General features: G+C 40.0%; 1 protein-coding gene across 1 annotated transcript in view; it reads left to right on the top strand.

Moving 5' to 3' along the window:
* The window catches only part of COL1A1 (collagen type I alpha 1 chain), a 41,690-nt gene extending 30,226 nt beyond the window's left edge, over positions 1-11,464 (top strand). The window contains exons 39-50 of the mRNA XM_063300861.1: positions 214-321; positions 1,836-1,943; positions 2,593-2,646; positions 2,801-2,908; positions 3,355-3,408; positions 3,672-3,779; positions 4,990-5,043; positions 5,439-5,546; positions 5,649-5,931; positions 8,113-8,303; positions 8,408-8,650; positions 9,533-11,464. Of these exons, the coding sequence (XP_063156931.1) occupies positions 214-321; positions 1,836-1,943; positions 2,593-2,646; positions 2,801-2,908; positions 3,355-3,408; positions 3,672-3,779; positions 4,990-5,043; positions 5,439-5,546; positions 5,649-5,931; positions 8,113-8,303; positions 8,408-8,650; positions 9,533-9,679 (1,566 nt within the window). The 3' untranslated portion in view covers positions 9,680-11,464. The remainder of the gene's footprint in view (positions 1-213; positions 322-1,835; positions 1,944-2,592; positions 2,647-2,800; positions 2,909-3,354; positions 3,409-3,671; positions 3,780-4,989; positions 5,044-5,438; positions 5,547-5,648; positions 5,932-8,112; positions 8,304-8,407; positions 8,651-9,532) is intronic.
* The last annotated feature ends 5,311 nt before the right edge of the window (positions 11,465-16,775 follow it).

Here is a 16,775-nt window from a genome sequence, read left to right as displayed (position 1 = left end):
AACTTCAGGGACTTGTCCAGCCAGTCTCTGAGAATGGGACACGACTGAACGGATTTAAAAAATGGCCATGTTAGCTGAAGATGAGAGGATGTACAAGATTGAAGAAAACAAGTTGGGGCAATCTGGTACAGCATATCACCGATAAGAAAGAAACCTGTTTGTCCGACTAGATCTGTGCTTTGTTTCTAAAACCTATGTTATCTTGTTTTACAGGGTGCACCTGGTACTCCTGGCCCACAAGGTATTGCTGGACAACGTGGTGTAGTTGGTCTTCCTGGACAGAGAGGCGAGAGAGGTTTCCCTGGACTTCCTGGACCCTCTGTGAGTACCTCTCTTCAGTTCAGTAATCTGAAACTTTCAGGAACGTAGTACAGATTCATTTTCATCCTGAGCTTTATGAACTAAACTTTCATCTCCCAGAAAGAAGCAGAGTATTTTAAAAAAAGTACCAGGGGGTCTCCTAGGAGGGTCCACACATGCATAGGGCTACAAACACAAGGTTGGGGGCAAAAGAGAAATTTAACTGGCATTTTCTTCACACCAAAAAAATGATACTGTGCTAAACATATTTGTATGCAAAGCACAATTGATATACAGGGCATATTTCCAAGGAGCAGGGATTAGGGTCGCAACTGAAGTCTCAAAGCAATGTTGTTGTTGTTTTAACCCCATTGCTGCTTTTAATTTCTGCACGTTCTTACAATGCGCAATAGCAATGGGCTTGGTTTGTTTGTTTCCCCGTTCGTGACAGCTTTAGTGTGCACTGCTGCAGAGATAAGTTTTGTTTTCTACTAGTGGTAGATTTTCCTCCATGCTGAGGCTGCACTAAAAAGATACTCAGCATTATTGTCTGTAGGAGCAATGTGTTTTCGACATTTCTCTCAGGGCGAAGCATCGTTCAGTCCTTTTACTAATCACAGCTCTATACCTACTTGTTAGACCATGACGCCCAGAATACTGCACAATTCTCAGTATTTTCTCTCTCTCCAGCTGCAAGTTTGACTTCTCAAGTTTCAAAACCTTTTCTCTCATAAGAGACCTGTTGCCCCTAACAAAACCCAGCATACTATAAACCCACAGACTGGCTGTCCAATCACACACAGTATTTATCTCAGCCATGTAGCTAGGCCTTCAAAATAGATTTTACAGGCGCTCTGTGTTTTGAGGTCCTTGTTCCTTGCTGAGAGGCCAGTCTTTTCTGAGAAGTACACTTCACAAATTCCTGGAATTCCATCTTAAAGAACAAGTTGGAGTAACATAAAACAACTCCTCAACTGCAGAAACTACAGCTGGAATTAATTTTGGGAGACATTTGCTTGCACAAATCCTGACTGTAAATCTCCCAATCAGAGTTAATTGAACCTTTTTTTTTTTTCTGTCATGAACGTGGCTGGATTTAGGGTTCAGGAAAAGTGAACAATTTTGTCTTGCATTAATCAAAGGGCAAGCACCTTTCCCAGAGCTGGCTGTGCCGTTAGGCAGAGTGAGACTGACGTATCTCATCTGATCAGATCTGGGATGTCATGAAAGGGCAGCAAATGCTCAACTATTTAATACCTAGGAGAGAAAGGAGGTCCATGATCAAGTTGGCTGGCTGACTATACATTTTGACTTAAGCAAAGTAGAATGCTGTTTGCAATTCCACCTCAGGCAGCAAGATGTCATATCCACACTCTGCATCTCATGCCTTGAATTTTGAACAGAACCTTTTACTTAGCATTTTCCCAAATACAGAGCACTAGAACACCATTCATAATCTATATAGATTTGGTTCCTCCTTTCTCTCTTTGGAATAGCAGTTCTTATGTCGTTGCATTCTCTTTTGCTGTCCACAGGGTGAGCCTGGCAAACAAGGTCCATCTGGCTCTGCTGGTGAACGTGGTCCTCCTGGCCCAATGGGACCACCTGGATTGGCTGGACCCCCTGGTGAAGCTGGACGTGAGGTGTGTCTTCATATTTCCAAAGGAGTTTGATGCTTCCAATTTTCCACATCATTTTCATTCTGTGGAACTTTAGTCTCATCAAACCTGATACTATTAATTTCACAACTAGAACTCTGTAGCTTTGGAAGGGGGTATCCCTTAGAGGTAAAATACATGCCCAATGTCATGCAGGATGTCCCCAGTTCGATTCTTAACCTCTCTAGCTAAAAGAGTGGTAGGAATTTCATGAAAGATCTATGCTTAAGACCTGAGACAGCTTTAAAATATCAGACAGATGGAGGCTAAATGGGCCAATGGTTTGATTCAGAACAAGGCAGCTTCAGGAAAAGACAGTTAAGTGATTAGATATATTAAAGTCTTGAATTCAGTTTTTAGCATTCAAAACTCCTGTTCAAAAGACTTCTGCTGGAGACCTTGGAAGGATGCTGTCAATAAACGTATCCTAAAGTTTGAGTTGGGAGCCATTTCATATATTCATGCATTCTAATTAAGCAAATTGGTACAGTTTGAATTAAATACTTCATTGGAGATCCTGGAATTCTTTGCTCAGGGTAGGTTTCTAAATCCTCTATGGGCTCAAGTTGGAGTTCTGACTTTCCATGATCTTGCCATCTTTCCTAATCTGTCTCCCTCTTTTCTTGGTTCATAGGGTTCTTCTGGTGCTGAAGGTGCTCCTGGACGTGATGGTCCTGCTGGTCCCAAGGTGAGTTATAGGCATTTGCATGAAATCACATACCAAGTATCAAGAACCGACCAATGCTACAAGATAATCATATCCAAATGATTTTGAAAAAAGGCTAACTTCACACTGATTCCAAGTTTTGATCCTCTTGTCTCCCTTTGCCTTTCCCAAATAGGGTGATCGTGGTGAATCTGGCCCAGCTGGTGCTCCTGGTGCCCCTGGTGCCCCTGGTGCCCCTGGCCCTGTTGGCCCTGCTGGCAAGAACGGAGATCGTGGTGAGAGTGTAAGTGGCACCTTTTTTCATGCTTATGCCATCTTTTAAATGTAGCAAAGGAAACCTTTTTCCAAATGCCAAAGTCATTCCTGTTCCAAGCATTGTGCTTCCATAGGTGCAAGAGAACATTAATCCAAAACAATTGATTTCCGATTGATTTTCATGTTCCAAAGATCAAGCTTACTTCTCTTCTTGACAAAATGTTATTGATTCTTCTCTAAATGTCCAGTTAGGCTCATAGCTATAGGAGCAAAAGAGAAACTGAAGCCACAGTCTCGTTATTTAAAAAAAAAAATGCTCCTTGTAAAGTAAAATATAATACACATTCCAGAATTCTTCTTTTTCATCCTATAATCACAAAGAAACAATCCCATGGAATGACTGATTTCCCAAGGAAATGAATGGCAAGTGGAGATTTTTAACTAATGATATGAACATTTTCTCTTCTTCTCTAGGGTCCTGCTGGCCCTGCTGGCCCCGCTGGTCCTGCTGGTGCTCGTGGTCCTGCTGTAAGTTGGAGTTTTAAAGTTTAAAATTTAAAGATCACTATGATAATTATGTTAGGTTTTTTCAAGAGTCCTGCCATCGCACAGCACTTAATGAATGTAGTTGAATTTGTTGTGGTCCACATATTTGCTATCTTTGCCTTATGCCAATAAGATAGCAACAAATACTTTCTGTAGCCAAAATGTCTACACAGAAATGTCATCAATATGTTTTCTTTTGTTGGTAAAAAACAATTTTTTAAAACTTTCTGATTGTCCATTTGCAGGGCCCACAAGGTGCTCGTGGTGACAAGGGAGAGAGTGGTGAACAAGGTGAAAGAGGCATGAAGGGTCACAGAGGATTCTCTGGTCTTCAGGGTCCCCCTGGTCCCCCTGTAAGTATCTGTAATTCTTTAGGTTTTGACCAAGAACAAGATTCTACTCTATTTTTATGGAACCTTCTTTCCAAGCTTAGTTGTTTAAAAAAAGGGGGGGTATATAATGGATATATGAGCATGTTCAATGTTAGTCCATGCCATTCAATGTCCATGTCAACCCCATTGTTTAAAAATTCAGATCTGAATTCATGAGTAACTTATTACAATGTAGACTTTAAAAGAAAATCACAGATTTTGTAATTGTTCATGCTCACCACTTAGAAAAGAGTATGCCAATTCAAAGAACTTTCCTGATGAGGCCAAAAATCTTATTAAGGAGTTTAGCTAAATTCTGTAGTTTTGCAGAAAATGATTAAATAGATGTAAACATCTATTTGTTCAGTAAACAACGTCCAATGTTCAGAACGATGTTCTGAGTAAAGACAACAGGGAAGAGCTGTACCTTTTTCTGCTTTTGAAGTAAGTTCTCAAGTAAGCTGCCTTTGTAGTAAACAAAAACTACAATTTGTTTCTATAAGGAAATACTGCCTTTTGAAATCATTTTGATAAAAACTACTTTCTACAAGCTGTCCTATAGGGACACCAGGTTTGGGATGATACCAGAGCTATCTGCCCTCATTAGCTATTCTTCTTTACAAATCAATTTACCGATTAATACATTCAAATTTACCTATTTGAAGTCGAAACAGGTAGGACTGTTTGGGAGACCAGTATAGTGTAGTGGGCCTCGGCACGTCTTGCATCTTGTACTTTCTGATCAGGAGAAGAAGCAAGCTTGGGGCCACCCAATTGGCAAAGAACTAGGCTTTCAAAAACATAAACATTTGGCTGTGATTTCCCTTCATGCAGAAAAATATTCCTCCATAGTGTGACATATTCAAACATTTATTTAGGTGATTGCAAAGACTGTATACAAACAAATGGGCAAATAGATAGTGTACATATATACATCCACATACACTGCATATATATAGATTCCCTGTGTCCATGAGAGAAGCTGTGTAATCTCAACATGTGCCAGAGAGTGAGAGAGACCATGGGCCACTAAGAAGCCCAACATTCCACAGTAAACATTATCAGGTACACTTCATTGATTTTTAGCCCACTGTTAAGGTCAGTACTTCAGCTTTCTCACTTGTCATTGTATTAGGATTCCCAGATGTCTATCTAGATGATTTGGCAATTGACAGTTCCTTTTCTTTTATAGGGTTCTTCTGGTGAACAAGGTCCTTCTGGTGCTTCTGGCCCTGCTGGTCCAAGAGTAAGTGTATTATTTTATTCAGTAACATTATCTAGTATGTTATAACAGTCCAGGATGAATAAGGGAATTCTGAGAACATCTTGAAGTCTCTTGAATCTCATCAAGGAAAGAATGAATTATTGCAAGATGAGGATAACGTGAAACTCCAGTATAGCCATTTGAGAAAATGAGGCTGTAATTCTGTTGACACCAATGTCAGAAATGTATTTCTGTGTTGAATAGGATTCTAGTTCTCAGCAATGGAACAAGTATTTCAGAAGAAAAGAGATGCATCTAGTTATAAAATGAGACATGGATGTGTCAAGCTGGAATTTGATGTACCATTATTTTAGCTTTTTTGCTTTTCCATCTTATGCCAAAAGCTCACTAATAATGTATTTTTCTCTTCTTGACAGGGTCCCCCTGGATCTTCTGGTGCCTCTGGCAAAGATGGTCTGAATGGTCTCCCTGGTCCCATTGGCCCACCTGGACCCCGTGGTCGTACTGGTGATGTTGGCCCTTCTGTATGTATCCATTTGATTCTAGAAATGTCATAACTGACCTACTAGGAGTTGAAGAGATCTTGGCCTTTAATTCTTATTCTTCCCCTCATATTCCTCCTGCAGGGTCCTCCTGGACCTCCTGGGCCACCTGGTCCCCCAGGCCCACCTAGCGGTGGCTATGACTTCAGCTTCCTGCCCCAGCCTCCTCAGGAGAAAGCTCACGATGGTGGTCGCTACTACAGAGCTGATGATGCCAACGTAATGCGTGACCGTGACCTGGAAGTTGACACTACCCTCAAGAGCCTGTCTCTCCAGATTGAGAACATCCGTAGCCCTGAAGGAACCCGTAAGAACCCAGCCCGTACTTGCCGTGACCTGAAGATGTGCCATGGAGACTGGGAGAGTGGTAAGTGCAGGAAAAATCAAATCCGAGCTTCTAGAGTGGTATTTACTACTATGGATTATCCTTGTGTCTGAACATGTTGTCTTGTGCTACCAGAATGGCTGTTCTTTCTTCTTGCACTGTTGATCTTTTCTTCTGGCCTGCTTTCATAAGTAGTTATTCACAACATAGTTACTGATTCAGCAGGGACCATGAATAAATTATTCACTAGAGCAGACTATTCAGGAATTACACAGAAATATTAATTCTATTAAGAAGGTGTTTTTTTTCTGCAGAGTATGGTCTGTATTTGTTTTAGTGAGGTTTGTTTCCAAGAGAGTTTACAAAGAATCACCAACTCTTATCTATTTCCTGCCTGTTCCAACTCCTAAAAGAGAAGTAAGTTAAGTTAGAGCATTCTTTCTTCTGTTGATTGGTAATACTGGAAAGCGATGGGATAGCCATCTATCTTTTATTACACATGGTCATGCCTGTTAGGCCCATTATTTGCATACGAGCATATCCCCCCCACTCCAATGTTGCATATATTTTTAGGAACTGGAGAGGCCACTTAGACAGTTTTTGAGAAATAGAACTTATAGCATAGGAAGATGCTATAGAGAGGAAGGAACAGGGAGGATAGAGTTAGCCAGTCAGTCCTCTTTAGAGGCGGAAATAAGTGATCATGATCATTGTCTGTCAAATTACTCATTTGTTTTTTTCTTTTTTTAATAGCAATGTTATTAAACATTACAACTGAAAAGGTAAAAACTAATACAACCTAAAAAAATAAAAGAATAGAAAGAAAAAATAGAAAGTGCAGAAAAGAAGGAAAAATAGAAAGAAAAATAGAAAAGAAAGAAAAATAGAAAAGAAAGAAAAAATAAGAATATAGTAAAGAAAAAGAAAAGGATTATATAAAGAAATGACTTCCCCCTTCATCACAACAAGTATAAACAATTTCAGTAACTTATCACCTTCTCTTAAAATAGAACACATTATATCTTCTTCCTGTATCTCATCTCTTACCTATAAACAAATCTTTAAAGTCTCGTCGTTCAGTCCTGGTTAGCAAAGTCCATTAAGGGTTACCAGAGATAACAGCTTATCTATTTTAACCTTGATCAAATAAGCCAACTTTATATCCCTTCCTTTTACTTTTAACAATCTTGATCTTTAATCCCTTCAAATACTGTCCTAGAACTTGATTTCTTTTCATTTTTTTTTTGTCCCTCCTCACAAAATCTTTCAGAACTTTAACAAGCTTCTTTTTAAAATCCAGTATAGGAAAGTTATCCAGGTCACTCTTTTGATTTGTTATTTGTATATCCCTTTTAATTATTAAGACATCAGTCAGTTTCATTTGTATGTCCAGTATAGTATCTTTTTCCATATCATTCTTATAGCCTGTCATTTTTAAATCCACTTTCAAATCGGTCTCAATCTTGTCTGGTAAAACATGTTCCTCTTCCATAACATCTTTTAAACACAGTCTATTTATAGAGGCAGACATTCTTAAAGTTAACTTCTGGGTCCATTGTTCACAAATATCCTTCAATACATCCAGTGTTAAAGTATTTTGCTTCATTCTGTATTAGTAAGTCAAATTTAAGTGTTCTTCTCCTTTAATTGTAATCTTTAGTTCCTTCTTGTTCCCCCCAGGGTCCAACCTTCAAAGTCCCATGCTGTCATGTTTTTTTTCCAAAATCAACATTCTAATCACCCTTTCACTGTTTCTTCCAAAAGAAAAGAATTTTTAAAAAATCTTTAAACTTATATTTAAAACTTCTTTCGCTAAGGATTGAAGGAGACTCACCCGGTGCTCTAAAACTTGCTGTGGCAAAGGTTCCTAATGGCTAAACAGCATTTAAAAATTTCCGGAAGTGATTAAGAAATGAGGCTTGGCAAACATTATGTCCATAAAGGCTACATTACAGTTGTGAGCTTGATGAAAAAAATCCCTTGATTCCCAGCCACTCAACTCACAGACTGCAAAAAGCTCAGTTACTGCAGTCTCCTCACGAATAGCAGCTGTCTGGAGTGCAAGTGGGTGATCTCACAAACTCTCCTTTTTCCAGAGAGATTTCACTGGCCAGAATTCACCATCTGGCTGTCAATCTTCGCTGCAGTGCCATCCCCACTCCTTCAGGGACATCTAGTTCACCATGAATCCTCACCAGAAGTATTTTTTTTCTTCATAAATAGGCGTGTATTGGATTGACCCCAACCAAGGCAGCAGTCTGGATGCCATCAAGGTCTACTGTAATATGGAGACTGGACAGACTTGTGTCTACCCACTTCAGTCCATTACTGCTCTGAAGAACTGGTACATCAGCAACAACCCCCAGGAGAAGAAACATGTCTGGTTTGGAGAGACTATGGTCGATGGCTTCCAGGTGAGACAGGAAAGATTAAGCAACAAGTTGTTTCTAGATGTTGCAGAGGGATTTCTCCAGGAGATGAGGCAAATACTATTTTACTTTTTCTTTTCTCTTGGTAGTTTACATATGGTAGTGAGGGATCCAACCCAGATGATGTTGCCATCCAACTGACCTTCTTGCGCCTGATGTCCACTGAGGCTTCCCAGAACATCACCTACCACTGCAAGAACAGTATAGCTTACATGGACCAACAGACTGGAAACCTGAAGAAGGCTCTGCTCCTCCAGGGCTCTAACGATATTGAGCTCAGACCAGAGGGCAACAGCCGCTTCACCTATGGAGTCACTGAGGACGGCTGCACGGTGAGTCTTCAAGTCCTTTAGATGGGGCAGCTGGCTTGCAGCAAAACAGGGATATTACTTGCTTTTTAAAATTGTCCTAGGCTTAGACAGAAGTACTTGTATATGTTATAGTGTTTTACTACTGTATGTATGGGAGGGCAATTTTTTTTCTCTTTCTCTGCATCAAGTTACTAAAGCCTTTGCCATGCTCTGAATCTGGGATTAATACCCAGGAAGATCTTAGATTTAAAAGGCAGCAAAGACTGGAAAATAATGAATCTCCTCTGAATAAAAAGGGAGGGCTGATATGCCAGTCCAATTAATTCAGTCAGTGTGAAGAAATCTGTTTCTGCAGACATTAGGTTGAATACATGAATGCAATAAAGTGGAGGAGAAGAAAAAAGAGTCCCGTTCAGTGATAGTGCCCTGTGAACCATTAAGAGATCCTGTTCTGCAGCCAAGTTCCTTGATAGAGTAGCAGCACCTGTTAACTTTCTACTAGCTTCCAGTGTCTGGTTCACGCTGAGGAACATAATCTTATGTATCTAATTCTCCTAATTTTCAAGACATTTCCTCCATTTAGATTTTTGCAGAGCAGCAAAATGTCCACACTTGTAGCTAAGTCTTGACCAAGATTCTTAGGGCTGGAAGCTGCTATACACTTGAAAGTTAAGGAACAGAGCAAGATGAGAAGGCTTGACAATTCCCCTGACCATTCATGCAGATTTAAGAAATTTAAATTTCAAAGCTCCAGTTGTTTTAAGGCCCAGTAATGGGGAATCAGTATTAAAGAATACAGATCACTGATGTATGCCTAGATTCCTATCATTTTTCTTAGACCAAGAAACCTGAGAAAACATATACAGCACTTGTAATTTCATCCCATTTTCATTTCCTTTACAGAGTCACACCAACAGTTGGGGAAAGACAGTCATCGAATACAAGACAACAAAAACTTCCCGGTTGCCCATCATTGATGTGGCTCCCATGGACGTTGGTGCTCCAGACCAGGAATTCGGCTTGGAAATTGGACCAGCCTGCTACTTGTAAACCCCAAAGGAAACCTGACCGTTTAAAAAATAAAATAAAAAACAGCCAAAAAAGAAGGAAATTTCACATGGACTTGAATTTGTGTCTTTTTCTATCCATCATCTCTAAAACTATTTTCGTTTCCGTTAAAAAAAAAACAAAAAAAGCATTAAACCAAAAAAATAAAAATAAATGACTTTTGAAAAATAATTAAGGAAGTGCATCCACTTGCTTGACTTTTTTTTTTTTAATTAAAATCCCCAAAGACAGAATGGTTTGATTTTACCTTTTTCATTTTTCAAAACATGTAATATCTTGGGATCACTATTTGCACATTCCAAACGATTATATAGAGATATCATACAAAATGATAAAAATCAGTACAAACTAAGGAACACCTGAATATTAACTACAACTCTTGGGAAAAAAATATATGTTGTTTCCAAAGCAACAAATAAGCAATGCTAAGTTGGTGCTACAGCCTGCCCATCACACCCTCCTAATTATTATAATTTACCCTTTAACCTGGAGGTAAAAAAAGACCCCAAAATTTCCCTATAGGTCATCTTTCTCTGCTGGCAATTTTACATTTTTTATTGGTTTTTATACAGAGCAATACCACAGAAAAGATTATTCTTTCAGCCATTTTAAATATGCATTTTTTTTCTGTTTTGTTCAGCCGGCAATAGGAAGGAGTTTGATTCACCTTACATATAGGTGTGGCAGTGAGTGGTTTTCAAAAAAAATACCAATCTGGACAAGTGTTAACAGCCAATAATGCCTGATGTACCTGTGAAAAAGGTTGGAGGTTATTTTTAAAAAAGCAGAACAGGTGGGGAAAAATAAGTTTAAGAGCTACAAATATGTTGTCGGTGAACAAGTGAAGAAAAATAAATGGCCAATACAGAAAGCAGAGAAAATGTAATGTTAAATGTATATTATTGTTGTATGGACAGCTACCTCACAATTGTGATTTCCAAGTTCCTTGGGGTAGTTTTGGAGTTTTTTCAATGCCAGCATCAGGTTCTAGGGGAGAAGGGAACAAGGCAGGGTTCCAAGTTTAGCTAAAGGTGCTAATTGTGTTTTTTTAATTTAATTTAAATCTTTTAGTCTGCTATGTTAATAATGTTCAGGTCCCATGGAATTCTTTTTGAAGTGGTGAAACTATTACAAATCTTGCTCCATGCAAATTCTATTGCTAAGAGCAGCTGTTTGGTGCTATAGAAATGAAAGTATTAGAAGGGGGGAAAGTAAAATTAATGTCTTGCTGCCCAAAGATATTTGTGAATTTTCAAAAGGTGCTTATTTTTTTAAGAAGCAAAAAATTCCAGGATGACAAAAAAAAAATCAAACATTGCTACAAGGGATCAAGGTCTGAACAGTTTCTGTCATTCTCTTGTAAAGCAGGTGGATTCCCTTTTGGCTTGCCTTTTTTCCCATCCATCCAGGTCTTCACCACCATCCCTCTTTTTCCCCCCTTCTTTTCCATCTTTTTTTCATTCTGCAAGCAAATTCTTGTGCTGAGTCTGTCTTGCTCTCCAGGTCCTCACTCACAGCTAAAAATACATCTTTTTTCCTTCCTCCTACCTCTTCTTTGCTCTTCAACCTCTGGTCATTTCAATTCTTCTTTTTTTTTCCTGTGGTTCAAGTTCAAGCAAATCCATTCTTCTCTTTAACAAGAGGCAGATGTTCTAGGGAGTATGAGCGACCGAAGATTCTGTACCTATTTTGTATATGTATAATAATTTGAGATGTTTTTAATTATTTTGACTGCTGAAATAAAGCATGTGAAATGATCCAAATACACCAGTTGTTCTTCAGACTTTTCTGTCATGCAAGGCCAAGAGATGGTTGGGGTGCTGGCTGGTGGTGGGGATTGGGACCACAGTTTCTGCACACTTCGGAAATGTCCACACTTACAAGTATAAAAGCCTTTAAACAAGGCTATCAGATCCTTCGAGTGGTCACCCAGATATTTTTCAGCTCCAATGGTAGCTCTGGTAGACCTACCATTGAAGAAATTTGCCATCCCTGCCTTCTTACAAGGAACCATGAGGCTAGATTTGTAAGGATGCTAAGACATTTTTGTTAAGAGGTCCTTCCTTTCCATGTTTCTCAGTAGAAGAAGCTGTGACAGTTAACAAGGTTATGCTTGCAGAGTAGATAAACTCTAGTCAGAGGAAAGACGTCCAAAAAGGCTTAGTAGTTTTTCTTTATCATTATTCCTTTCCTATTTCTCCTATTGTTTCTTAGTTTGCTTGCTCTGTCCTATTTCTTCTTATATGCCTGCTATGCTTTCTCCCCACTTTCCCCCCCCCCCATTGCCTCTAAAAGTTTTCACCATTTCTTTCACCCCACAGCACTACCATGGGGTTTGCCATTTCTTTTAACTGGCTGAGCTCCTGTCCCTTCTAACACCATTAAAAATCACAGATATTAAGCAAAAATGGCTCCTTCATGTTTTCCTCTTGCCTCCCTCCCCACAATAAAAATTAACTTACTGTGTTTGTGTCTCTTCCACTTCTCAAGGCTTAGCAGGGTAAGAGAAATTATTTCTCTCAACAGTTCATGTCTCCCCTTTTGTGTGTTGTAGGAGGTACGGGATTTTTCACCAATATTTCATTTCAGCTTTTACATTTTCCCCCTTTGTAGATTTCTTCCTATTTTTCTTTGCCATAAAGTAAGTAAGTAAGTCTCCTTCCCTCCCTCCCCCCCTCCCCCTCTCTCTCTCTCTCTCAAAAAAAAGCTAAAAGGTTTGTTAGGGAAGGGGAACCCAAATAGGCAAGATACTCATTACAACCACAGAAAAGTAAAGTGGCAGGAGGAAGGATCAATGGATGCAAGATTAGGGAAAATAAGAAGGTGGTGGACTTACCCAAAAGCTGGGGTGGTGATCCTGAAAACAAATCCAAGACTAAGCCCTGACACTTTTCTCCCTTGGATCCTGCCTCATGGATTTAGTAGTCAGCCTTTCCAAATTCCACAGCCTCCTTTTTCTTTGTCCAGCATCATGAGGTAGATATCCTTGCTTCAACACAGACTTGGGCAGCTTTTTCTTCATAGGTTCTTCCTCATACTATTTTAGGGTATTCATTCTCATCACCATCCTTCTCTCCTTTTTTCATTTTGTGCCCCCTACTTATGATATTCTTATGATGTTCTCTTTCCTTCTAACATGCTCTCTTTCAGCTTTTTTGGCTTCTCTGAGATCTTTGCAAATGGGGCCAAGTTTTCCTTCCTTTTGCTTACCTGGGATTCTGAGCATGAAAAACCTTCCCCATCCAATGGGGCATCCTCTTCCCCACATGCCAAGAAAGTGGAACAATATTCAATAGCCCTCATTCAGAAGCAAGCCAGGAGTGGGCTTCTTTGTATGAAAGGGTGCTTTATAAACAGAAGCTGGAGGCATCATGCATAGCAAATATTTTGCCCCTACCAAAAGAAGCCTGGATAGAGAAATGCACAGCTGGCCCTCCAGAACTCATGAATATTGAGTTTATAACACATACTGCACAACAATGAACAGAGAAGGTTCTGCATTTAGATCAAGGCCCAAATGCAAGGGATAAAACAACTGTTTCAGCAACGTTTGCCCCTGATGCTACCAATGTCTCTCATTCTTCAGGCCTTCTCGATCTCTTATTCAAGCCATTTCATAGTGATATACAGTATCTGGCAAAGCTACATCTTGTCCCTCCTTCTATTGCCATTTGATAATCTCATCCTGCTCCCACCACACATTTATTAATCTTGGTCTTTTTGTTCTCAGTGGTGGACTCTTGATTCTAGCCTGCATTCGAGATAAATCTGACTAGAAGTAGCCTATCATAGAACAACCATCACCCAAGGAGTTCATTTCTGATAAATAAAGCTGAACTAAACTTTTCAAATGGTGCTGTTGACATTTTGTGTTGAAATTTTCTTCTTTATTTTTTCCAGCCATTCTTTTCAATTTAATGGGTGCATTTCAAAGGAGAAGAATATTTCAATAAAATTCTCATTGGTAGGGTGTGAAGTACTTAGTCCCCTTCCACATGTAAGGTCTGCCTTCATCCCAGTGACACTGGCTGAGCTGATTCACTTTCATCTCAGCTCCTGCTCCAGAAGAAATGCTGCCAAGGCCATTCTTCTGGAGATGCAGGTGGTCGGCTTCCCATTGCCAGGAACTCTCAACTTCACATGTCCTGGCTTGTGAGATTTTCCTGTTCTGTCTAAAGTCAAGGAGCTGTAGTGTTTTGGCTTCTTCCCCTTAGTCTTTAGGAATCGGTAGCTCCCTCCCCCTACAGTCATCTTTTTTCCCTCCATTCACTGTAAAAGAAAAATATAGCAAGGCAATAAAGATGGAAAAAGACAAGATGTGGGCTGCTGAACCCATTTTCCTGCTACTTAATTGGCCAGTCTTACCTCATCCACCAAATTCTCAGGGAACAGTCATAAAGACATTCAAGCAGTAGCATGAAGATGCAGTAGAATGAAAGAGAGACCAGACCAAGGTCTTCATAGAAGTGCCCTGAGTTGTGAGGTGGCCACATTGGATGCCTGAGTTGTGTCGTTATCTTTCTAGAGACCTGTATATGCTTCAATTAAATCATGAGAGACTTCTTTTGAATAGACTTTTTTCAGACTAAGGATGTTTCCCCATTTGCACCTATCTATGGTGCAAACATGCTCTGGCATTTTTTCTGCCATGTCCCCATGAAGTTGCCTATGAGTGAGACAAGGTTAAGTTCTCTTTAGCTGTTCTGATTTTAAAACAGTGTTTTCTCACCTAAGCTGGCAGCATTTAATGTCAGTTGCAAAGTGTGCAAAATCTATTAAGCTCCACCATCCATTACACTGGAGGTGAAGTCAAGTGACCTGTAGTAGGTTGGAATCCAAGGGGAGCTTATTGGCCATTTCAGGTTGATGGGGCAACTCCACATCTCCAATTCCTGGGCAGCTTTGTTTGTCACCATTGTGTTGTCTCCATATGGAACTGAACACAAGGATGCATGAAATGTAAAATGAAATGCAGTAACAGTGAAATAGTGTAACAGGCTGAAATATTGTAGCACTGATTCCTTTTTCCTTAATTTTTCTGGAATTTCTTTGCTGAGCATGTTCTAAATGGCCATTAAGATCAAAAGTGTAGGTCATCATAAAGAAGTGAAGATGCAGCTCAGTTCCGTTAAGATCAAAAGTGCATCCAAAGAGTCAAAGGAGCAACACATTGGTGCTGCAACTCCAAAGCCGTTGACTTTTTGCATTTTTTAATCTTGTTAATCACTAGTGACAGTAAGAGAAGACGTGTCTAGCAAGGACTCCATCTTTATTCCTCTCTTTGTCTTTGTTCTGCTTTCGCCCGGTTGGCTGATTGATATCCTTAAGCTCTCAGTTTCCTTTCTATAGAAGAATGGAGAATCTTTTTCCTCCTTTTCCTTTCTCATACCATAAGGACAGAAAACTCCGAGACGCAGGCTCTCTACTGGAACATGTAACTTCTACTGGAACATGTAACAATTAGTAAAATAAACGTTAACTATCCTTTTAAGCCTTAAACACAGATCTCTAGATATTCTTAGTGGGCTTAGATCTACTCACATTCATGAGCTCTGTTAAATCTGGATCCCAGTGAGTGAATCAGAGGCTTTTAACTAGAAAGGTTCAAGGAGCAAATTAGGGAGGTAAACTGTGTTAGGGGTTGAAGCATTCTATAGGTGTATGATTGCACTTTTGAGAGCAGGAATCTCATGCAGCAAGAATGAGCGAAGCAGGTCTCATTATTGTTGGAAGTTCTGGCAAATCCAGCATGCCTCATTTGCATGTGAATTAACATGTAAATTAAGTTGTCCCACAATGCAACTCTGAGGAAGCTGTTTGTTGCCACTCCCATTTCCTCTTTCTCTCTTCCTTCTTCTCCACCAGAAGCAAGCACATGGATGTGTGCTCCTCTCTTCCATTCTGGGCACCACGTGGTGGGCCTGGAATTCCCCTTTCTTCCACACAGCACTTGGCAGCTGTAGGGCTGAGAGTTTAGGGCAAAACTAAGTATTTAGAAGGAAAAGAAGAACAAAGGAACTTCATCTTTTTCACCAAGGTGGATGTAACAAAAGCAACAATAAACTCAGTAAGAAATTCTTTTACTTATCTTAACCTAATCTGTCTAAGCGTGTGATTCTTTATGCTTGGGAGGGCTGAGTGTGTAAGATCCATAACCTGTATTTCTCTGGCATGCTCACTGAAGCTATTTTAAAGATAATCTTTTTCTGTGCCAGCTTCTCAACTGTGTTAGAAGCTCTGCTCCAATTCAGTTGGTCCTAGCAGGCCACTAAATAGGCTTCAATTATAACCCTAAGAAAAAGGAGATTTATTTACAGGAAATGGATAGGAATGGGAAAAGCCTAGCACCTAGTTTACTACATCCTACCAGGGGAAGAATCCAAGAGCGGTGCTCTGTGTATGTGAACCTAGGAAGAAAAGAAGAAGGGAATAGCCTGAGATTAGGAATCTCCTAGAGCTGCTGTTCCCCAACCATGCAACCTGGTGCTCCAGGACACTGCAGGATATGTTGCTACTTAAGAAATGGAGCTGTTAGTGAGTTCACAGCAGCACCCCAGGGCCCCACAGTGCACAATTTGGGGGCCACTGGGGTGCCATGAAAAAATTACTGAGACACTAAGGGTGCTGAGAACTGAGAAAGTTTGGGAAACTCTGTCTTAGACATGTAGTGGGCAGAGTGATAGACACAGAAATCAGTCTTTCTATCTACAACCTATTGCCCCCTTGTGGTCAATAGATTATAAGATGCTGAACAATCAGCACATTGGATTTGGACTCCCCAAAAAATGAACCTCGTTTTAGCTGGGCAATGGGGTCAAAAGAGCAATCAGGGAGACAGAAACATATACAGTGGGACACAAAACCTTGCAAAAACTTGCCTGGCGACTGAGCAAAGCTGAGTCACAACATGAGCAGCAGTGAGAAAGGAGCGAAACTCCTCAATCGGTGGATGCGATTATGATTACTAAATACCAGATACAGACTGCAGAGGCTCTGACACTAATAAGAATGAGCTGCAAAGAAAAAAAGGTAGTGGGAAAGGGCAGGTCAAAGAATTTGCCTACCTCTCAGGCTACAC

The sequence above is a fragment of the Candoia aspera genome, chromosome 4 (genome assembly GCF_035149785.1).
Source record: "Candoia aspera isolate rCanAsp1 chromosome 4, rCanAsp1.hap2, whole genome shotgun sequence".
Classification (NCBI taxonomy): domain Eukaryota; kingdom Metazoa; phylum Chordata; class Lepidosauria; order Squamata; family Boidae; genus Candoia; species Candoia aspera.
Note: the sequence above shows the minus strand (reverse complement) of the source record. Positions and strands in the feature narration are given on the sequence as shown.